Below are 24,846 nucleotides of genomic sequence, written 5' to 3'. Positions count from 1 at the left end.
CCCTGCTGATTGGTTACATGTTTGCATGTTTAGAAAAATTATGATAAACCACTATTTAGGCTTGCCTAGCCAATGTTGAGAAGGGCCTTCCCTCCCATCCAACTCCATTTTTCACAGTTGAATGTGCTTATTTCTCATTTATTTTATTTAACGAGAAACACCCGGTCCCTTCAGGGGAATTGCCAAGTCACCTGCCCCCACCCCACACCCTACTCGCAGTGGGGGAAGTGGAGATCGGGCCATCCCTGTTTTTGTTTTTTTTTCCTTTGATTTTCAGATGAAAAACCCAGGGTCATGGTAGCAAGATAATAACACTTGGAGCACACAAACATACATACATACGATTGCCTTATTTAAGACAGCAGGATACCATTTTCCCTTTTTCCTCACTGGACACTAAGAGTCCTCGTACCGAATACCACACTTCTCTGAATCAGACCAATCATCAATGCACTCAAGCCAGGCAACCAATGAGCCCAAATAATGACGTCATGCGAGAGAGTTTTCAATTGCGTTTGCACCGACTAGGATGGCAGCCCTCACTCGGACTCCCTATGAGAGCATTGCCTGGGTTCAATTAATACTCTCCATTAGAAGGAACCAGACCCATGAGACTCGGGGTGCAAACTCCAAGTTCACTGGGAGAGGCCGCAGACCTACCCCAGTACCCCACAACACGTTGTGTGTGGGGAAACTGTGGCTTACTCGTACCATTGAATTTAGGTGAGGACACCATGCTCGGCTTCACCAAGCTTGAACACAATGCTCCATTTGACCTTTCTTCCCCATTCTGCATCTTCACCCATCCTGCATGTCCAACTACCTCAAGAGATTCTGTCAATGAGGATAGGGTAAGTCAGATTAGACCGAGACCTTTATAGTTTATAAACATGCTTTTATGGTGGTGGTTCCAACATACAAACAACAAAACAGATATTTGCAGTACCTTGGCTTTAATTTAAACATCTCACATTACTTCCCATTCAAGTCAATGCATTGTCCTTGCAAAAAAACAAAAAAAAACAAAAAAAAATCCCGCCTCTCATTTGTTCATTTGTTCGAGGTGGCCAATTAAAGAACCAATGAGTTAAACCATTGAAAATTTATGGCTACATAAGAGCTTTACTCACTACTTGCATAAATTGAAGGAAAAGGGAGAGAAAATAGCAACAGATCCCAAAAGGGCAGAAACCTTTTACCACTTTATAGGATAACAACCTCCACAAAAGGATGGTCTTTTGCGACGAAGGTTCAGAACTCAGGTCCATCCTTCTTCAACTTGCTGTAATCCATGTTTACGGATAGAAACTGCGAAGAAAAGGAAAATATTGTTACGTTTGTGGGGGGTAGGCAATGCCTTAGTCCAGGTAGAATTGCATAGGTAGTGTGTGTGCCCTGACTGTCGTGAAGAAGAAAACCCCATGTATCATAAGTAGGGACCCGGTAGACCGTATGTCGTGGAAGAGCGCATCTTCATTCCCATCACGAGGGGTGGGATATGCTAATTAGCTAAGGATTAAGGGTAATTAATCCCCTGTATGTTATGGCCTCTGTTATTTTTCCTCTGTTCCTTATGACACCGAGCCAGGAAATCACGCATTAACCACACTAAATAAAAAGCGACTGGAAACCAGGACATTGAGGACTACCGCTGATAACACCGACTTGGTGAGCACACAGGCACAGGCAGGGCCATGAGGCCACGCGTCGAAGGACAGCGATTGGTCTGGGATTGATTGGCGCAAAGACTGCAAAGATGGAACTATGGGATTGGTGGAGCAGGCACGGATGACGTCAGAGCCTCGAGTATAAAAGAACGCTCTGTCCGACATTTTGTCTCTTCTTGCTTCTTAATTTCCTCGCAGGTTCTTGGTTTGGTGGCGAGCGGTCATCTCCCTGACATCTTCTCGTGGTTGGCTATGACCTTCTAGCTTTGGTGGTGAACGTTCACGATTTGATATCTCGCTCTGCTTCGGGAGTTCACGGCGAGTTCTTTGCGCTCTTGCGCTGGGAGATGTGGGTGCTGGTGTGGAACAGACGGTGTGAGGACAAGCGCGGCTGACAGAGCGAGCTGTGTGCCAAGGCCTAGTTCCCGCGCACAGACTTCGCACCAACGGGCACAGGGACGCGGGAACCGGGACGATTCCTGCTGAGGTTCAAGAGCCGATTGGAGCGAAGTGCCACATAAACACATTTATTTTCACAGTTATATTTCCCTTTGTCTGTATTCGGGTCTGTGTGGGGGTGCTCCAATTAGGAATTTAGTATTATCATGCATTCTTTGTTACCAGCATTTTCTTTCACTAGGACGTGCCCGTACGTGGGTGCCCGTTCCTTGCCAAAAAAAAAAAAAAAAATGTCTTCGCCCATGCATGCATGGGCGTGCCCATGGGCCCATGGGCGTGCCCGTAAGTGCGTGATGTGACCGTACAATGAATGTATCGTCCCGACGCCGCAGCTCGGATGGCGCTGCAGTTAATCGGGCCTGTATCGGCAGAGTTATTATAAACGTGTACTACAATCGATCGTACCTTACAACAATCAACACAGATTGCAACGTCAAATAAATGAATACGCTCTCAAATGTGCCGTCCGAGGCAGCGTCTGCTCGCCACGTTCAGCATCAGTACGTCGTCACTATGACTATCCGTAAGTCCGGAAGTGACGTCCTCATTTGACTGTCCGGAAGGTCGCATATCGCAGTTACGATGAATCGCAAATTAGTTTTAATTAGTTTTAAAACATAGTTTAACGCCAACATAGCGCCAACATAGTTTGCCAACGTGAAATAAATGAATACGCTCTCAAATGTGCCGTCCGAGGCAGAGTCTGTTCGCCACGTTCGGCACACGTGATAGCTCGCTGCTCTCTGATTGGTTGAATCGTTTTTTGGACATAGCTCGGTAACTACTTCTCCGATTAATATGAAACCTTGAAAAGGCACATCCTCGGGTCCCCAGCAATATACCTGGCAAGTTTAAAGTATATCGGACCCGTGGTTGTCGAGAAACAGCGGTCACAGACAAACACACAGACAAACACACACACACACAGAGATTACTGGAATTATAGATAGATAAAGCTGGTATTTTTGACATTTTAACCCTGTGTCGGCTTGGAATTAATTTATCGAGGTGCGAAGAAGTCGGTTGGAAGCCGTCCAGGTAAGTTCATCATCCTACTTTCCCTTGAGTGTAAAGAATACCGTCATTTTTGGATTGAAATCCTTGGAGTAAAGCTCGTTTGGTCATCCGTGTCACACTGCCGTGTTCACTACAGGGTAGTCACACGACAATATACAGTATTAGGTTTACTAAAATTGTGCTTTGACGCTTTTGCTTTTGAAAGTAACCCTGCAGTTGGACAAAAAAGGGGCAAAAAAGGGCAGGCATGCAAGATGATCGGGGATGGGTAATGCAAACAGGATTGTAGAATGAGCAGCTCATCATGGCCTTCTCTTTTTTTAAACGCACCTGAAGGGATGATGTACTCCTCAATCTACCGACATTGCCTTGCCCGTGAAGCACCAAAATTATTTGCCGACTGACTATTCTTTTGAATCTAGAAACTGGAACTCTGTCAAGAACACTGGGAAGGGAATGCTACGAGCTCAGAGCTACAGTACTATGTACAAGTTTGGGTTATTCCAACAACATCCATACTTTGGGCTAAAATCATCAAATTATCAGTGATGACAGTCAAACTTGTTTTTGAAAATCAACAGCCTTTATAAATGTGTGTGAAACAAACTGCTTAAGTAACAAGACCAGTGTCATTTTATAGTACAGGTATGATAATTTCCCGATTTATTATATATACTTGAAGGTAACTTGTATTAAATCGACTTTCAGACAGATTTGATTTATTATCGACGTATATTGCACACTACTAACTGCCCACAAATGTTAAACAAGGAATAACATCACAAAAGAGAAAATAACCCAAATTATTGCACAGTACTTTACAGTGTTGCAGTGTTGTCAATTTAATGTTATAATGGCTCTTATAATTTCGTCTCATATTTTGTACAACAGGAGGCTCATTGTTTGGTATATACAAACGAGCGGTAACATATCTTAACATCAAACTGACAGTTTACAGTATACCTGGTGTTAATTCAACAGCACGACAAGCGCTCAAACTCAAAACCCTAATATCTTAAGCCAGCTATCTTTACCGTAATGCGAACACCAAGCTTAAGGGTGAGTTACTGCATCGTTGTATCGTGTGATATGTATCTACAACCTCCAAAATTTCCTTCTAACTGGCTCTGCTTGGAGATAAACAATATGAAAGGTGGAATTATGACCTCCACCCACCCCTCCTACCCTCACCGACACTGAAACCTCTCTCCCCCACCCTTATCTAAGCCCACCTTTCCTACCCCCACTATCTGCTCTTTTCTTTTCCAAATTAATACATCTCCATATCTCCGTCCCCCCCAACCTTTAAGCACAAATCCTACCCTTACGTACACAATGCTGGGATGGCTCCTCGTCTGAACAAAAAGCAAATGAGCCTGAATAGCCCGAGTCCTGAAATAAGACCTTTGCATGGGGACCAACAAGTTATAGGTTGGGGGTTTTACCTCATGTGATCGATAATGGAAGCCATCTAGACCAAGTGACACCACCTTTTATGTTTACTTTTACAACTATCCATGAAGCCTCACACCTAAAACACATGCATTGGGGAATAAGATGCTTCATTAATGAAGTAGACTTTCAGAAGTTTGGTGAGGCATATGTGATTATTGGAGGTTAAAGAACTGAAGTAGAGTTCAACAATACAATGCCATACATTTTGCATTACACTCGCATTCAAATCAGCGTTACACATACTAATTTAAACAGTCACTTCACAGGACCAAGCATGCTCATGTTACTGATTACCAATTTTAAAAAGTGCCAAACAGAATATTCAACACAAATAGATGAGGACACGAGCTTTAATCCAGTATGTGAAGAATGCCATCTAAGGTACCGTTTAAAAGTTTCATTATTTAAATAATGGTTTCTCACCTTGTATTGTTCATTCGGTTGAACCTTTTGCCAAGGCTCTGGGTTTTTCTTCTTGTCCCAACTGTTATAATGAGAATTTGTATAATCAACATTCATATTAATAGAGTACGAATACAATGATGTATGAACAACAAATAATAGTTTCAACTGACAGTCAATCAAAACAAAATTGCTTTTACGAGAAACACCCACCCCCTATGGGAGCATAATATCCTCTATCAGGGGTCAGTCAAGCACTTGACTATGCCACATGTGCAGTGCAAAATTGCAAGTCATCTCCACAGCTCTTGTAATACCTCCTCCCACCACGAAGTGGCACTATACGGTACATGTTTACAAAGAGAATTTGTGTTCCACCCCTTCCTGAATCCCCAAGACTGATTTTTTTTTTAATGCCTAAAGGGACCACAGAGAAACCCCAAAGACAAGCAACAAATTTAAACTCACTCTGTCCAGCAGTTTAGTAGTACATACAAATCAATACCCACAAGCGGATTTATATGCTGTTGCAGAGGTTACGCCATGGTTGGGGACGTGTTCAACATCAGGTTTTTTACAACTAAAATGGCCGCCAGTCTTTCAGTCGGCCATATTTGATCAGACTGCAAAATAAAGTGAGGTGCACGTGTATGCCATCATGTACAATGCTTGTGCCAATATTGAACAAAATCGGACCATGTTCAAGAAATGGTTGAGGACACATTTAAGTAACAAAATGGCCACAAGTTGGACATCTTTGATTGCATTGTGAAACAAAAATGGCGTGCATATATATAACCATCATGTGTTGGTTTTGTGCCAAGTATGAACAAATCATTGCATACATCGCCGATATATAGTTGTGGATGGGGCATGGGAGAAGAAGGCTTTTTCAACAGGGAGTGTCCTGGATTTGATTTTATTTAGAGCAAGGCTCTTCTGCAGCGATTTCCCACCATTAAATCAAGACAAAGTGTATTTTTTTTCGGATGTGTGTGCTATTTACCTCAGCAATCGATCCAGGAATGTTTATTTTTGATGCAAAGATCCTCATTTTTATGAGGAAATTGAACAGCATCATCCTCATGTCATGATATGAGCAGAAATTTCAGAACATCAATTGATCGGGCCATATTTTTTCGATACAAGTGTCAATCACACTGCTTATTTGAAGATGCTTCAGACGTGGTTTGTTCCACAACTGCTTGAGAGAGGTCTCAAGGCAACAGCTATCTTACAACAAGATGGTGCACCAACCAGCACATTATGCTCTCGCAGTTGGAGAATATCTCGACGACAAATTCAATGGACGATGGATTGGACGTGGCTCTGAGATAGTCTGGCCTCCTGTATATATATACACCACATATTGTCGTGCAGATGCTCTGTGAAGACAGAACATCCACGGATGGAATCAAGCTTAACGAGAAGACAATCAATTTGATGGCGGATCGCCACACGAGCCGGGGGATTGGAGGAGGATGCTGCGCTTACCTGTCAGCCCCGCGCAGTCTTCAACGTTAAAATCAATGAAATCAAAGCAAAACGGAGTTTATGTCCAAAAAGTAAATGTGGCTCTATTGCCGGACTCCGAGAACAAAGGAATGCGCCGGTAAATAACTATCATCCTAAATTGGGACGTCCCCGCACAGACTTCAGACACGAAACAATGGGAGAGGATGAATAAAATAAATGTTTCTTTGTGTTGTGGAATGTGTTGCGTCTTATCTGTCTGCTGTCGTCCAGGCCCCAAACTCGCGTCCAGATGCGGCTCCGTGCTTGGCAGGAAGGAGGCCTCAGTCCGCTCCGTTCGCGCGCTCCGATAATCAGCGCATGCCGCCCGGCAGGCCCCACTCGCACGATCGTCGCTCCACCGACTTTCGTCCAACAGGCAAATTCGGATCGTAAAGGAAGAGGTCCAAACGGAGACGAAAATCACGGGCAGAAGGGAGGTCCAGGCAGGAATAATCCAGGAACGAGAGGGGCAAGGGAAGAGATCCGGGCAGGAAGGAACCAGGGACGAGAGAGAGGCAAAATGTCCACTTGCTAGTCGTTTTATCGGTCGTCTTCTGACGTCACTGGCACTTTCTCCTCCAACCAGCGTGTCGCTTCTAACCTTCCCGAATCTTCTGATCTCATCTGTCCCCACCCATTGGCCGAGCGCTTGGCGCCCTGCTCCCTTGCCATTGGTCGGTGGCTAACCACAAGTCCTTCTTTACTCTCCAATCACGGGGAAGCTTTTTTTGTCCTTTCCCCGACCAATCACACGTCCTTCCCTGCTCTGCCAACTGGTGGCCTGCTCTTTGCTTACCCCTCCTCTGACCAATCACGACTTCTCCTGGGCGTGGCTCTCAGCCTACCTGGTCAATGTGTGTTGCTTTGCCAGCTGGTGATGTGGCTGACTGCGGCCCCATCTGCGGTGCCCCGATCTGGCTTCCTGCCTGTGGTTCTGCAAGTCTTATTGTGGGAGAGGGAAATTAATTAATGTGTGCAGTTAAGGGCCTATCTAAGTGTCTACAAGAGTGCGTTGCCAAACGGGACAAAGGATAGATCACAGAGGTTTCACATACAATGGAGTCTCAGCCTTATCCTTATTCTACCTATCACCGGATCATCGTCGTACGATCACAGGTACACACTTAATCCGACAAACCGCCTAAACATAGAACTTATTACAGGTGAGGTTCCCTATCACGACACCTTGACACCTACCTATGCAGATCTAGCTAAATCTAGATGTTCCCCCCTACCCCAAATTCATAACAATATATATTGTTGTGGATATGAGGCTTGTGTTTTTTTATTGTTTTTTTAATTATTATTGCTTTATTCTGGACCCTCCTGCCTCCAGTCTGTTGTATAAAGGTCAAAGGGCGTTCCCGTAGTTAATTCCATAAAGCATACACGAAGGACACCATATATCCCTGTTCAGTAGTTATATCCTTATTATGTGTATTAGGCTAAGGATTTGTCTTCCATTAATTTAAATACTCCATTGCACCAAGTGAAATAAGAGTAGATCCCCTTTCATTCACATTCCCCTTCCAACAATTGCCAACTGTTCCCTCCGCGACTCCATTCGCCACGAGGTCGGCTTGGAGAAGAAGGGGGAGGAGCTGCCGACTCCTGGGCGTGCCCGCCCATCGTCATCAAGGGCGGAGCCAGAGGGCCGTGCCGACCAATCAGGGCCGAGGCGAGCTGACCGATGGGCGTGTCCTGGACACCAGCGGCTTGATCGCCTGAGGCGCTATATAGAGCGCGCGCGAAAGCAAGAGAGAAGTTGTTGTTGGACTAAGAGTTGGACTGAGTGGGACTAAGAGTTGGACTAAGAGTTGGACCAAGCAAGAGAGGACTGAGTCGGACTAAGAGTTGGACTAAGCAAGAGAGGACTGAGTCGGACTAAGCAAGAGAGGACTGAGTCGGACTAAGCAAGAGAGGACTGAGTCGGACTAAGCAAGAGAGGAAGTTGTTGGACTGGGTTGGACTAAGAAAGAGAGAGGAGAGAAGGGGCGAAGCAAAGCAAAGAGAGAAAGAGTGCTGGAGTTTGTGAGAGAGGGAGAGAGAACCCGTCACGCCAGACCCCCCACCAGCAGCTTGGCTCCACCAAGCAGCTCCGACCCATTACCCCGCGCACACGACAGGATCGGTGGCATCGGCGGCCGTCGAGGTCCAGCCCGACGTCCCGTGCGGGATCAAGCTTCAGCCAGCTCCGTGCCTTCCTCCCCCTCCAGCCACCCACCTCCTTCCAGCCAATCCACTCTGCAATTCCCCGTGTGAGTCCGTTTTGTTTGTTCTGTCCTGGGTTAAGTAAGACTGCATAGACAAGCTAGCGATTTTCACTGTGTCTCTGAGTTCTTCTGTAAATTATTTTATTATCCTTCCTTCTTCCTTGGTTTCTTTTGGTTGTAAATAGCAAATAAATTATATCCGTATTCCCTACTTCTGTCTTCTTCTTCTTCACATCCTTCGCTTTAGTCTTTTCCCCATTGAATATCTGTGGCGCGATTTTGGCCAACGTTCAGGAATCGGGTTAGTCGGGGTAACTGTTCGGGCGCGGCGGCCATCCGCTCGGCAAACAACATCCTAGCCGTGTCCGTAACAATTGGTAGTCAGGAGTTGGGATTCGAACCTGGGACTAAATTTATTTAGCCCAAATTTTGGACACAATTGTACAATTGGCCGTAACAATTGGTGTCGGGTGCGAGATTGGACCCGAAGCGCACTTAACGCGCTCAAAATTACGAGCTGCCGAAATTTGTTTTGTTTTAGAAAACCCGAACTTTGAAAATCGTGCCATGGACAATCAAGGCGATCGGATGCAGGTGGGGGCAATAGAAGAGGGGTTAGGGGTAACCCAGGATCAGAGGGAAGAAAAGGAGGCGAGAAATGAGGGGTGGTTGAGGAGGTGTCAGGCGCGCAAATTGGCGCCCTCGCGCACGTGGGTGTCGCGGCACCAAATTTAGCCGCGCCCGTGGTTGCAGAGGCACAAAATAGCGGTGCTGCGGCAGCCGAGTCCGCGGCACTGGGGAAATTGGACCTCTTTATGGCGCAAATCAGGGCATGCTTCATGGTGCAAAGTAAGGAAATAGATGAAAAGATGGATAAATCAAGGGCGGAAAGCAGAGAAATGGGACAAATGATGGAAAGGAATAGTGAGCGATTGGAGGGCCAAATGGGAGCAATGAGGGACGAAGCGAGGGGTACCAGTGCCCAAATTGGGAAGATAGACAGCAAATTTGAGGGGTTAGACAACAAATTTGAGGGGTTAGACAACAAATTTGAGGGGTTAGACAACAAATTTGAGGGGTTAGACAACAAATTTGAGGGGTTAGACAACAAATTTGAGGGGTTAGACAGTAATTTTAAGGGGTGAGACAATAATTTTAAGGGGTTGGACAATAAATTTGAGGGGTTAGACAACGGGATAAAAGAGGTAAAGAATGGGTTAACGGGGCTAGAAGATAGGATGGAAGACAAATTGCGGGAGATAGGGGAGCAATCCGCCCGAGAAATCAAACAAATGGGGAACCAGATAGAGGTGAAAATCGGGCTAGAAGGTAAATTGGATGCTCAGAGGGATGAATTAGAACAAATGAGGGCAGCATCTACTAAAGAGATGGAGGGGATGAAGGAGGAGATACGACGAGGTGTAAGCGAGGAGGTCTCGGGGGTACGCGAGGAGGTAAAGCGAGGTGAGAAGCGTATGGAGAAAGAGGTGAGGAATAATACGGCTAGGTTACAGGGGGGCATAGAGGGTCTGACGAGGGGAGTAGAACAGCTGACAGTGGGACAAAAGGAACTCGTGGACCAAGTGGAAAAGAACACTGCAATAATCGGGGGGTTAAAAGCGACACAAAAAGACATCAAGAACGAATTAATAGCGACACAGAAGGAATGTCAGATGGTACATGAGGGGTTGACGAAGAGGTTAGAAGAGGTGACAGAAGTAATGGAGACGAAGGACCGAGAGGTGAGGACGCACATAGAAACGGTTAAGGTGGCGTGAGAGGAAGAAATAGAGGGGGCGCACCGGGAAATGAAGGAGGTAAAGGAAAAATTAGAGGAGGTGGAAGAGGGGGTGAGTGAAATTAAGAAGAGACGGAGGGAAACTAAAAAGGAGATAAGGGAGGAAGTGATGGAGTATGTGCAAGGTCGGTGCTCAAATCGTGATGGTGTGCTCGCTAACCAAATAAAGAGTTTGCAGGTGGCGAAGGAGGTGCGGAGACGAGGTGCCGAGGTGAGTGGCGATATACGTGGAAATGTATATGATGTGAGGGGAGCTTCAGTCGGCTTGGGGGTTGATTTGGATCCGGGTGTTCGTGAGAGGCCGTTGGGTGAAGTGTGCGACAGGTACGGAGTACGAGAGAGGAGGTGTGCGAGAATGTCCGACTCTGGGGTGTGTGAGGAAAAAGTGCGCACCGAGGAGTGAGTGTGCTGTCGAGAGTGAGTTGGTCGTAGCGCATGTGCGAGGGGGCACATGGAAGCGCGGAGTGGGGAGTGTTACAGAGGATGTAACGAGAGTGTACACCTGTGGTGAGTGTTACGGAGGGAGTAACGAGAGAGTGTGCGCAAGAGGATGCGCGAGAAAGGTGTGTAACGGACGGGTGCATGAGGAAAGAGTGCGCTGTCAAAAGTAAGGGTGAGTGCGTGACCGAGTGTGGAGGTAAGAGTTGTGAGAGTGAAACTGAGCGTGAGTTGGTTGTGGCAGGTGAGAGAGGATGTACACCTGGAATGGAAGGATGCACACCTGGAATGGTAGAGCGCGTATGGGAATGCACGCTGGAGTTGGTAGTGAGGCACGTGGTTGGGTGTGCAAGTGAGAGCACACCTGTGGTTGTCACAGAGGAGGTGACCGAGGAGGGGGCGCGAAGAGGTGTGTTGGTGAGGTGTGCGAATGACGTGTGTGTGCAAAGGTGTGCGGTGGTCAGGTGTGTGACCAAGTCTGTAAGCGGATTGAGTGTACCTGGGTGTGTCAGGGAAGGTGCAATGACAAAGAGCATGGAGACGGCTGGATGTATGAGCAAGGAACGGGCTGTGGGGTGTTAGCATGCGAATGGAGCATCGACGCTAACCGGGTTAGCGGTTAGAACGACGTTTAGCCGAATCGGGCCCTCGGTGCATGACGGGCTTCGCGTGCCGCGAGGACCAGCGGGGATCCGAACCACGGCGGTTTCGAAAGAACCGCCGTACGCGATCCACGCTGGGCCTCGCTCGGAACGGTCGCGTCCGAGCTCTGCCAGGCGGAGCGGGTGGTCCGGTTGGAAGGGCCGACACAGCGACCCCTTGTGGTTGCCGCGCCCCGGCCGGCCGAGATTGGGGCATCGGACGGTCCCGTGCCCCGATGGTGCGTGGAATCTCGGGCCGAGTAGACCGCCTTCCCTGCACCGAATGCCGGACGGACCCATCCGCTGGCAACGAACCACCCGCATCCATTGCTCGCCTTTACGAAGCAGAGCTTTGGAAACGAATTGGCGCACCGAGAGGATCTAGTGAGTAGACGGGTGATGAGGATAGTGTTTTGGACCCGAAATTAGAAAAAGCAAAATTTGATGATTGGCAAAGGATTGGCAGAGTGATTGGCAGATGATTGGTAGAGTGATTGGCAAATTTTTAATTAGCTGGAATTTGATGTGCTAAATTGGTAGTGAGAGATACCCGATGTGCTGGGATGGCAACTCCGTCATCCCTCACAAACGGGGGCAAAGGAGCACTAGTTTTATGGGGTTGGCAGGGAAAACTAGCCCGGGAGGGTTAGGATAACGATAGGGATCTAGAAAAGATGACCTTAGGTAACGTTAAGGTTAGGTAGTGACAATGATACCTGTAGTGGGGACGCAGGTAGATTAGTTTGGATGATAATGACGTGGTATGTGCTTAGTTTAAAGGGAAGACGGGGAGCACTAAGTTAGCAGGGCAACAGGTAGATGAGATGATGCCGTGTGTTTGAGGATCGAAAGTGTATTGAGCAGGGTATGAGTAAATGATTGTGAGTGTGAGTTGTATTGAGATTGCACAGGTGTGCAACTGGACAGGTGGATGGAGCAGTGTATGAGGGAGTGATGGTGATGTGTGTTGTGTTGACCAAATGGTCCAGGAAGGAAGGAGGGTGCAGGTGGCACCAGGTGATTGCACAGGTGTGCAACTGTAGGTGTATGGAGAACAGGTGTATGGAATAAATGGTCTGGAGTATATGGAGTGTTGGAATGGATGGTCGTGGAGTGAGTATGGTGGAAACTCTGGAGTGGAGTCAATGGTGCGAAGGTGTGTATGGGGGAAAGGAGAGTGGACCCCCATCACGAATACCCGGGGAGGGTAGTGTAAGTGTTAGGTAGAGGGTACAGGTAAATTGTGGTTGGATATTGGCATCTGTGGTGCGTGGTGGAAGCATGGTGATTGAATGAGTGCATTAGTGTTGTGGAAATGGCTGGGCGTGTAGCCTGTTAGTGTGTGTAGTTGGTTGACACTCCGCCACTGTTAGGATGTCGGCCAGGTGAGGCAGCAGGTGGGCTCTGGGAGCCGGTAGAGTTGTTGTGGATGGGGCCCGAGGATCCGGAGGACGGACCCGGGTAGCCCAGTGCCAGAGGGCACCAAGGGGTGACAGAGCCAGGAGGGGCCTTCCCCAATTAGATAGGTTAGGGTGAGGAGCTAGGTAAGCTCAGGTGGCAACTGCAGTGGTGGAGGTGTGCAGGTGGGTAGGCCTGCTGGGAGAGCTACACGCCCCAGTCCTGAAATTGTGCAAGGGCACAGGGAGTTGCATAGGGGGAGTGAGACCCCAAATTGAGAAGCATCACAGTTTGGTCAATGGGAATTTGGTTTTTAAAACCACATAGAGCAAGATTGCCAATGGTTTGACAGGGAAAGACCCTGGGTAGTGTAAAGTGTGTTAAAGTCATTTAGAGGATAGTTAGGATTGAAGTCTCCTCGCACCATCTACATCCACTCACCTGAGGTGACGTAACTCCACACCATGCCATGTTTTATTATTTTTATTGTGCAGATGTTTGGAATGTGAGACGCATCATGACGTGGGTGTGACATTGTGCTTGTTGTTCCATCTCTCCCTCCTTATGAGGATTGATGATGAATTGGGTGATGGCAAATTTTGGTTAGAGGGATTGTGGTGACGAATTTGGTATAGAAGAGATATGGGGAGACGTGACAGCAGTGACGAATTTGTAAAGGTGTAGATTTTGTAAATATGGGGTAAGGGCAAGGGTAGAGTAGGTGACAGGGGGGGTGACGTACGGTAGGGACGAGCTTTCTCACTTCGCTCTCCGTACGCACTTCGCCTTGCATTGCCTTATTTATGTGTACCCTTGTGACCTTACCCCTCGCTCATCTGTCTTTTCCCCCTTTTTGTCTCCCACATGAGGACTGTGCGCCACTGGGCGCCGAGGGGAGCGTGCGTGAGTCCGCCATTGTGCACCCGAAACTCCTGGAACCAGCTGTCTGCATCGATGCACCACATTATGGACCACATGTCTGTGGCTGAGCACCACTTATGGACCCCATGGGTTGGGGCATGGCCCCTCTGCTGGAACCGGCCATGAAGGCCCGAGATCTTGCTGGCGGACCTTGGTCACAGGGCACCTATGCCCCACAGGTGAACCACACTAGTCGGCCCTGTGGGCCATAAATAAATAAAAATGGACACGTTGGGTGCATTTTATTATTGCAAATAGACCGCCAGTAAAGAAGATGACAACATCTGGAAGAACAAATAGCCAGCAGAGGAAGCCGAAGAGCAAGAGACCACCAGCAGGGTTAGGGGTTGTTTGGTTATTTTTATTCATGAACAGTGATGACTGTGCACCGATTGGTGCTTGAGGGTGCTTTGGTGCGTTGTGGGTGCTTTCATGGTGCATCGATGCAGGTCAGACTGTCTCCCCCCCCAAAAGAACGATCACAGGTCCTGGGTTAGTATTGTAAATAAAAGCAGAGCCATTGTAAATAATGCGCCCCCACCGTAAATGTATAGTTTGAAGACCATCCGCAATTCGGTTAGCTGTGGGCGTGAATCTGTTAGGCAGGGTGCAATGGAGCAGCGGGACACATTTATTTATGTTTTAAAACTGTCGCACTCAGGGTCAGGTTAAATGTAGAGGGAACTACACCTACGTGCCACACTAAGGTAAAAGTTCATAGGCCCGGGACGTGCCTAAGAGGAGGAGGGTGCAGTGTTGTGGATATGAGGATTGTCTTTTTTTATTGTGTTTTTTTTATTATTATTGCTTTATTCTGGACCCTCCTGCCTCCAGTCTGTTGTATAAAGGTCAAAGGGCGTTCCCGTAGTTAATTCCATAAAGCATACACGAAGGACACCATATATCCCTGTTCAGTAGTTATATCCTTATTATGTGTATTAGGCTAAGGATTTGTCTTCCATTAATTTAAATACTCCATTGCACCAAGTGAAATAAGAGTCGATCCCCTTTCATTCACATTCCCCTTCCAACAATTGCCAACTGTTCCCTCCGCGACTCCATTCGCCACGAGGTCGGCTTGGAGAAGAAGGGGGAGGAGCTGCCGACTCCTGGGCGTGCCCGCCCATCGTCATCAAGGGCGGAGCCAGAGGGCCATGCCGACCAATCAGGGCCAAGGCGAGCTGACCGATGGGCGTGTCCTGGACACCAGCGGCTTGATCGCCTGAGGCGCTATATAGAGCGCGCGCGAAAGCAAGAGAGAAGTTGTTGTTGGACTAAGAGTTGGACTGAGTGGGACTAAGAGTTGGACCAAGCAAGAGAGGATTCAGTCGGACTAAGAGTTGGACTAAGCAAGAGAGGACTGAGTTGGACTAAGCAAGAGAGGAAGTTGTTGGACTGGGTTGGACTAAGAAAGAGAGAGGAGAGAAGGGGCGAAGCGAAGCAAAGAGAGAAAGAGTCCTGGAATTTGTGAGAGAGGGAGAGAGAACCCGTCACGCCAGACCCCCCCCCCCCCCCCCCCCCAGCAGCTTGGCTCCAACAAGCAGCTCCGACCCGTTACCCCGCGCACACGACAGGATCGGTGGCATCGGCGGCCGTCGAGGTCCAGCCCGACGTCCCGTGCGGGATCAAGCTTCAGCCAGCTCCGTGCCTTCCTCCCCCTCCAGCCACCCACCTCCTTCCAGCCAATCCACTCTGCAATTCCCCGTGTGAGTCCGTTTTGTTTGTTCTGTCCTGGGTTAAGTAAGACTGCATAGACAAGCTAGCGATTTTCACTGTGTCTCTGAGTTCTTCTGTAAATTATTTTATTATCCTTCCTTCTTCCTTGGTTTCTTTTGGTTGTAAATAGCAAATAAATTATATCCGTATTCCCTACTTCTGTCTTCTTCTTCTTCACATCCTTCGCTTTAGTCTTTTCCCCATTGAATATCTGTGGCGTGATTTTGGCCAACGTTCAGGAATCGGGTTAGTCGGGGTAACTGTTCGGGCGTGGCGGCCATCCGCTCGGCAAACAACATCCTAGCCGTGTCCGTAACAATATATATATACAGACTTGGCATTTAATATGGAATATTTTTTTTTTTCTTGACTTGGGTTTACTTTCTGAACTCGGTATATCAATCTGGTGAGTTTCTTTTACGCTTCGGTGATTTCTTTGTTAAAAGAACCATGTCACTGATTGTCTGTCGCAGCAAGAATTCAATAACAGGATTATATCACAGGTGGCGTGACAAAATGTACGGACAGGTACATTTGACGATTGGCTTCACAATCGGGTATATAAGGGTTGTTGCGTTCTGTATTAGTGGAAAACAACTGCTGCACGTCTACAAAAGTTATTGACGCTTCCCCTGGAGATGGTCCGTCAACTCGACAATGCTGTTTGTCATTTAGTGGTGGCTTTACGAAATTCTGGGATGAAACAGCGTGCTATCGCTTGGCAGTATGGCATCACTCAAGGTCAGGTGTCAAAGATCCTGAAACGAAATGCTCAGAGGGGTGTCCCTACTCCAATACCGAGGCCAGGACGTCCCCGCAGAACCACAAGGAGGGATGATCGCCAGCTGCACCGGTTAGTCCGCAATGGCCGTACCAAGTCAGCTAATCGGCTTAGGGCTGAGTGGCAGCAACTGACAAATGTGCCTGTATCCAGAAGGCTAGTCAACCAACGACTGGTTCAAGCAGGCTATCGTGCCAGGCGTCCCCTGAGAAAGCCACGCCTGACCAGACAACACCGCCAGCGCCAATTGCAGTGGGCCAGAGAGCACCGTCAATGGCAGCCAGGACACTGGAATCACGTGATCTTCAGTGAAGAGTCGAGATTTCTGGTCTATCGTCAAGATGGCCACGTCCGAGTGCGCAGAGTAGTGCATGAAGCCTACAACGAAGATTGTATAGTGCCAAGAGTCCAAGCTGGAGGTAGTGGGGTGACCGTTTTGGCTGCTTTTCATGCAGGGGGCAAAACTGACCTGGTTGTTCTGAATGGAAACCTGAACCAGTTCAAGCACAGGGCCATTCTGGAAGAAACATTGCTTCCATTTGTTCGTGCAGCCTTTCGAGGAAACTTTGTCTTCCAAGATGACAATGCACGGCCTCATCGTGCTCACATGATCCAACACTTTCTTGCTGACCGTGGTGTTGAGCATATGGAGTGGCCTGCCATGTCCCGGGATATGAATCCGATAGAGAACTTGGGGGCAGAATTAACGGGTCAAATCGACAACTTGGACCAGCAGCCTGCCTCTGTGCGTGAATTGCAGCAGGCTATTATAACTGCATGGCAAGCGATTCCTGTCCAAACCTTGGCAAATCTCGTGAACAGCATGCCTCAACGTGTACGTGCTCTCCTGAATGCTCGTGGGGGTTACACGAAGTACTGAACTGTAATTTTACTGTCCGTAATCACAGTCGTAATTTAACTTTTGTTTTTGTTAAAAAAAAATTGGGCTAATGTGCAAAATAAAGAGATACGTCTGGAAAACGCACAGAAGTTTAACACAGTACTGTCCGTGAATTGAGTTCGATATCAGTTTACATCACTTTCAAGGATCAATTTATTTGCTTCGAAATGTCAAATGTGGCTTTTGTTTCTTTTAAAGGTCACATTAGCAAAATCTAGAATAATTTCAACATAATTCCAATGAACTTTTGGTTCTAAGTCATCTTAAAAAGTAAGTTCACCCCCATAAAAAAAATATTCCATATTAAATGCCAAGTCTGTATATACACGACAAGTGTGTATGTACACTACAAGTATAATCTGTATATATACACTACCAGTGTATATATACCACTCTGTATATATACACTGCAAGTATACAAGCCACTCTGTATATATACACACGACAAATCAAAAGTTTAGGTACACCCAACCTAATGCGTTTAATGTGCAAAATGAACAGAAGATGTGAACAAAACTTTAAAAACTTTTACCAAAGATATATCTGCTTATCTACTGATAATGTATTGTGCTCCAATGCATCTTTCTTGTGCGAAACGTAGGTTCAAAGCAATTTTTGGAAATAGGTCGAAAAGTGCAATATTAAATCCAAACTGAAACGCGAAGTTAATGTTATTAACTTCTGTTAGTTAATGTTGCAAGAAAAAAAGGCCAATAAGTTGTAAGAATGAATTCACCTGCAATCGGGGCTTTTCAATGCCAAGCGTGCCATGTACAGAGCGGCCATTGCACCTCCGATCCCCACAAATATGAATAATGGAATCAACTGTGGAAAACAACAATGATAATGCGACAGTATGATTAAACCTGTACAATAAAAATAAAACAAATTTTAATTGGTAGCAATAAAGATTTTGATAAACAAAACAAATCGACACTCCAAAAGATAACATACCACACTAACATCAGTAAAATCTGGGGACATGGCAGACAGAGGCCACATAATGGAGAAAAAGGGAAAGTAGAGAGAGAGGGGAAGACAAAGCCTCACTTAACAAAATCGATTATTAGTTCTGTACCTTCAAGGCTGCTATGTTTACAAGTAGAAAAGTTAGAAGGGATATTATAAAGCTGGTTGTCCTACTTGCATTCGGGATGAGGACGTATCTACCTCTACTACTACCTTTATCATCTTAAATTAATCACACCTCCTTGTGGAATTGGCCGATGGGGGGGTGTTTGGCCCAAATATTTCACAAACCAGGTTACCTGGCGTGACATTTGACTGGAGCCAATTCAGGGAGGAATTTGGAATTTGTTCAGGGTGACGGTGATAACTCGACTACGAGAAAGTAAAAGACAGTCCACAAAGACCGTGACATCTTTAACATCCACCAGCTAACGTCAGTGGATGGGACATCCAGGTTGATGTCAATCTGAAACATGGTGCACTTTGTTGTGCAATGCCATGCTTGCAAAGCACCAACCTGTTGTCCCTGTTCTCTGCTGTTGTACGTGTGCTTCCCTCTCTCTCCCCGTCTTGTCTCCTGCTCCCTTTATTGTATGTTTTGTGTGTCCTTTTTTTTTTCTCTGTGATTGATTGTGCTCTTGCACGAGCCTCGATCTTGTACACGAAAAGAAAAATAATTTTTTTTTTAAAAAGGCCCCAACCTGACAATTTACAGTCGAGTCAGGAATCAAACTCACAACATACAGCTCAGAGATAAGTGTTCTACCTCTGCACCATTCTGTCGGAGCTGGATTGGGGATGTATTTATCACTTCCACTTCTTTAAATGACCCCAATTACCCCCACACCCATCTTGTGGTGTTGGCCTGAGAAAGTTTTCGGGACAAGTCATTTCACAAACTGGCTGGCCAGGACTGACGTCCACCTGAAGTTGGCAGGAATTTGTAATTTGTTGAGGGTGCTGGGGATAATTTGCCTATTCTTTGTGAATGACATTGTAGGATCCATTACGTCCGCCAACTAATGCTTGGAGACGGGACAACCAACTTGATGTCCATCCGATGGATGCGCACTTTGATACAACGGCCGACCTACATAACAACAATCTAATAGTTCATGGAAAATGTTGTGTATGTGTGCTTCCCCTTCTCTCCCCATCTTGTCTTCCGCTCCCTCTTTTTATATATTTTGTTTGTCTGGTTGATTTGTTTGTGAAGTAAATGTTAGCTCTTTCACGAGCCTCGATTCTGTATACAAAAAAAAAAAAAAAAAAAAAAACTGGGCTGGATGTTGTTGTTGTTGTTGTTTCGTATGCAGCCTGTGGCTGCTTGTTGCACAATTTACAGACGCACGGCTGTGCCACTGATGCAGTGCCCCACATTACCAGTAAGCTGGTACTCATTTTGCCAACCTCAGAAGGATGACAGGCTCAGCCAACCCACATGGTGTTATTTAACAGCATTACAGGGTCTCAAACCCAAGACCCTAAGATCTTAAGGCAGCCACCTTAACCGTTAAGCCAACATCAAGTTTTGTAACACGGGTGTGATGGACCCAATGGACTCCGACCATAGAGTTATATTAGACTAGAGGGCGTACATACCACGTGACCCCGTGCTGACAAGGACGACCGGCAGCCATGTTTTTGGGGCAACATTTGTTGACAACGTACATGTACATGAATGTACATGATCTAGTTGTGTCGCGAATATTTTCTTGTGGCAAGATGCCGAAAAGTTGTGCCTGCTGCAGGTGCACAAATCATAGCAACCAGAAGAAGGATGTTAGTTTTCACAGGTGAATACTCTGTCTGTGTTTTTCTTTTTAAAAGTAGAAATTTTGGTCGGAATTGGTCAGATTCATTGAGAGTGGCGGACAGGCATACAACAAGAAGCAAGGCTGTATGGCTCTCTTTTATGTCATGGGTCTTATTGTTGTCGCCATTGCAATAAGACCCATGATAAAGGAGAGCCATACAGCCCTGCTTGTAGGACGAGACAGACACAGGCATGACAGGCGGAGTTGTCTCTTTGCAACTCTTTCAATCTTTGGAACAAAGGCCTTTCCATTCATGCCATTGTGGCCAAGTGTTACTCTAGAGTCTAGGCCTTACACTAACTAGAGCTTCCAGGGAAGCAGAACTCAACTGAACTGACTGGACAACTTTAAAGTAGGTCAGTTGTCTGTACTAGATTTGACTTGAATGAAAAGCCAACAAGGTTTGATCAAAATCCATCAATATTTATGGACGTTAAAGTCTGAATGTCGTTTCGGAGCTGAAAACAATGTGGCGGCCTATGGCGGCCATTTTGTGACGGATCGGGTTGGAATGCAATAGCAACCTACCTTGTGTGGTAAGGGTTAAACATTCTAAGTTTGATCAAAATCTGTTAATATTTGTGGACGCTGGAGTGTTAACGTCGTTTTCATGACCAAAAACAAGATGATCGCCCAGGTCCGCCATTTTTCAATGGATCGGGCTGAAATGTAATACCAACCTGGCCCTTGGGGTAAGGATGCTGCACATCAAGATTGATCAGAATCGGTTGATATTTGAGGATGATCGAGTGTTAACGTCGAAAAGTTAACAGACCCCAGACGACGACGACGGACGCCGGAAGGTTCAGTATGTGATGAACTCAACTGAACGGTAGTCCAGTTGAGTTAAAAATTAACTTCAAAACTGCGAGAGTTCATTTTTGTGTTATCTGGTCGTCATCATGATCGTGGGTGGTTGGTTGGTTGGGTGGGTGGTTGGTTGGGTGGGTGGGTGGTTGGGTGGGTGGGTGGTTGGTTGGGTGAGTGGTTGGTTGGGTGGTTGGTTTGTATTGATTAATTTTTTAAATTAAGGTTTGAATTATAAATGAAGTTGCAATGAATTAAATTAAATATGAATTTTGTATTTATTTTTTTATTATTTTTTAATTATAAGGTTTGAATTATAAATGAAGTTGCAATTAAATAAAATATGAATTTTGTATTTATTATTTTATTATTTTTTAATTAAGGTTTGAATTATAAATGAAGTTGCAATGAATTAAATTAAATATGAATTTTGTATTTTTTTTTTTAATTATTTTTAGCCACGTCGCAGACGCTGCTCATAGAGTGCACTCTGCTGTTGTTGTTGTTGCCACGTCTTCTTCTTCTTCTTGTTGTTGTTCTTGCAGAGAAGACAAAACCTCAAAGCTCCACCCATTCTGGGAACCATAGCTCCACCCATTCTGGGAGAGCCTTCATATAAACAAATATCCACCATTTTATTAACTCGCATAGCTTTGAGGCCTGTTTTGTAGGCCCGTGGTGTCTTCCTCTCACACAGTTTTCTTTCAAATCAAATTCGATATATCATTTCATTTTTCACAGTCGCCAACATAGTTTTAGACTCGGTTGAAAAAAAACGGGAAGAAAATCCGATGAAAGTTGCCCTTTATAGAACGAAATGAATTCTCAAAGGCCTGTAACTTCAAGTCCATTGACATATATTTTTTTTAAATCGCGGCATGCTCAGTCATACACCGCCCGAAATAAGAGACGGGAAAATGCCGAGATATATATATATATTTTGTTTAAATCGCGGCATGCTCAGTCCTCCACCGCCCGAAATAACAGACGGGAAAATGCCGATATATATTAAAAAATTCGTCCATTTGATGACAATCGTCACGATGAAATATTTAATTTATACGTCGTCACAATAATGTGGAGAGAGGAGCATAGCTTCGTTCACGTGTCGCCACATACGGGAAATTGCCGAGATTTTTTTTTTTTTTACATCGCGGCATGGTCAGTCATACACCGCCTGAAATAACAGACGGGAAAATGCCGAGATATATTAAAAATTCGTCCATTTGATGACAATCGTCACGATGAAATATTTAATTTATACGTCGTCACAATAATGTGGAGAGAGGAGCATAGCTTCGTTCACGTGTCGCCACACACGGGAAATTGCCGAGATATATATTTTTTTTACATCACGGCATGGTCAGTCATACACCGCCTGAAATAACAGACGGGAAAATGCCGATATATACACAAAGAATTAAGTTAAGCACCCCTACACAACGAATTAAGGTAAGCACCCCCTAATATATATTCTTTGTGTATATGTATACATTGGCATATATTCTAAGGTATGTGAGATCAAATAATGATTGGTATGACAATAACCTGCCACAGCAACGCATACGACGGCTTACAGGGTCTATGAGACGTAGGGTTGAGTCAGTGATCCGATCACGTGGGTCCTACACACGTTATTGACGCAAAGATCGCTAGAGGTCTTCTCAGAACAATGACTGTACGTTAGAAAACATAAACGTCATCCACACTGTCCGTGATGGACCTATAGCTCCATACTTAAATTGAGGTGAAAATATGCCTAAAATTCCCAAAAAATTTCACCTTAAATTATTCAGAATAAAATATTGAAAACGGCATGATTGTTATGTTTTTATGTGACCATAATATCACTTCTCCAGAAAATATAGCAATATCATGGGTATATTACACTGTTTTGACGACAACAAACTTGTAATGTGCGAGGTTGTAAAAAAAACGGGGGGGGGTGCTTAACTTAATTCTTTGTGTATATATTAAAAATTCGTCCATTTGATGACAATCGTCACGATGAAATATTTAATTTATACGTCGTCACAATAATGTGGAGAGAGGAGCATAGCTTCGTTCACGTGTCGCCACACACGGGAAATTGCCGAGATATATATTTTTTAAATCGCGGCATGGTCAGTCATACACCGCCTGAAATAACAGACGGGAAAATGCCGAGATATATTAAAAATTCGTCGCCACACGGGAAATTGCCGAGATATATTTTCACTTTGCACAAAAATAACATCAAGTAATCGAATCAATAGGAATGTCCTGTGCCTATAACATCGACGTTATAGGCACAGCTGCATCTAGGCATTGTGTTACATCGACCCGGCTTTTGTTTTAATTAAAACTTTTTGTACTTGTTTAATTAAGGTTTGAATTATAAATGAAGTTGCAATGAATGAAAAAATATGAATTTTGTATTTTTTATTTTATTTTATTTTAATTAAGGTTTGAATTATTAATGAAGTTGCAATGAATTAAATTAAATATGAATTTTGTATTTATTATTTTTTAATTAAGGTTTGAATTATAAATGAAGTTGCAATGAATTAAATTAAATATGAATTTTGTATTTATTTTTTTATTATTGTTAAATTAAGGTTTGAATTATAAATGAAGTTGCAATTAATTAAATTAAATATGAATTTTGTATTTATTATTTTAATATTTTTAAATTAAGGTTTGAATTATAAATGAAGTTGCAATGAGTTAAATTAAATATGTAAGTGTTCTTTCTTGTCACTGTTCCTCAGTTTTTCATGTTGCAGTTTTGTACTATCAGCATATGAAGTGCGATTGTGCCCCCCTTCCCGTTACAGTGAGCAGAGTGAATGTCCAGATGACCGAGTGTAACTTAGTTTTATCATGGGTGTTTTATAATCAACTGTTTTACACTCCATTAATAACAAGGAAAATAACTTTTTTTTTAGGTAAATAAATGAATGTATCGTTCGCTCGTTCCTTCACGTGGTTGCCAACTTCAATCAAGATTGGTGCTTTAATGTAGGATAAATAGTGGCAATGACTACATTGTTCGTTTAGATTAAAGAAGAAAAGAAACAATAATAAAAATAAACTTTAAACAGCCACTCGTTTAGACACCATAGCGTTAGTGTGCGCATCCGTGTACTTGTTGCCCCCCAAGAACATGGCGGCCGGGTCTCCATGGTTGCACGGCCGGGTTCTGTACGCGGCACAGCGAGTGCGCCCTCTAGTCTATAATATAACTCTATGACTCAGACTCTGATAATCATGAGACTGTACAAGATCCGAGGTCACCTGCTGGAAATATTGCGCACACTGTCCGTACACACGAGCATATCAGCAGAAGCAGCTTGAGAATAAAGAACCAAAATGGGCGCGCATTTCCTTTCTGTCGATCACTTGCCGCTCAAAACACCTCGTGTTCGGCCATTGCAGTCGTTTTCAATACATAGGCAGGAAAATATAATGATGTCAGGACGAGGGATCCTGTCGCGCACAAACGCGACTGACGTTCATTCTCCACCATTCTGGCCGCAGCTTTCGGCCGAACAGGTCGACGAACGACAAAGAAACATTGAACACGAAAGGGTTTGAACTCACGCTGGGATGCTTTTTGCCTTGGATGTACAGGTGTCGCAGCATTGTGTCTGACACCGCGAGCACGTCCACCTTCAGCCTTCAACACAATGTCGCACGTGTGCCGCGGAAATGACGTCACGGCAGAGTTTCTTAACGACGACAGGTGGCTGCGTTTTGCCATGAACAATGGTGGCTTTTTGTCATTGTTTTCAGCATTTTGATATGACATGTCGTTTTAAAAGCAGGTATGCTGACTGAATTGAGGAACGTGAAGGAAAACGTGTGAAATTTCCGAAAAAACTCATTTAGTTGCTTTCCTGTTTTCTTGCTAATCTAAATCAACCAATTTTTTTTTAATGACGTCATACGT

The 24,846-nt window shown here is 45.2% G+C and overlaps 1 protein-coding gene across 1 annotated transcript; it reads right to left on the bottom strand.

Annotated features, from left to right (window-relative positions):
* Positions 1–874: 874 nt before the first annotated feature.
* Positions 875–24,846, bottom strand: LOC137416580 (cytochrome c oxidase subunit NDUFA4-like). Its single transcript, XM_068102224.2, has 4 exons — positions 24,498–24,846; positions 18,059–18,147; positions 5,022–5,082; positions 875–1,308 (listed from the first exon to the last, which is right to left on the bottom strand). Exons 1-4 carry the CDS (start codon positions 24,537–24,539, stop codon positions 1,252–1,254), a joined length of 249 nt encoding a protein of 82 aa, XP_067958325.1. The 5' UTR covers positions 24,540–24,846; the 3' UTR covers positions 875–1,251.

This window comes from Myxine glutinosa, chromosome 1, assembly GCF_964187855.1.
Source record: "Myxine glutinosa chromosome 1, kmMyxGlut1.1, whole genome shotgun sequence".
Taxonomy (NCBI): Eukaryota; Metazoa; Chordata; class Myxini; order Myxiniformes; family Myxinidae; genus Myxine; species Myxine glutinosa.
Note: the sequence above shows the minus strand (reverse complement) of the source record. Positions and strands in the feature narration are given on the sequence as shown.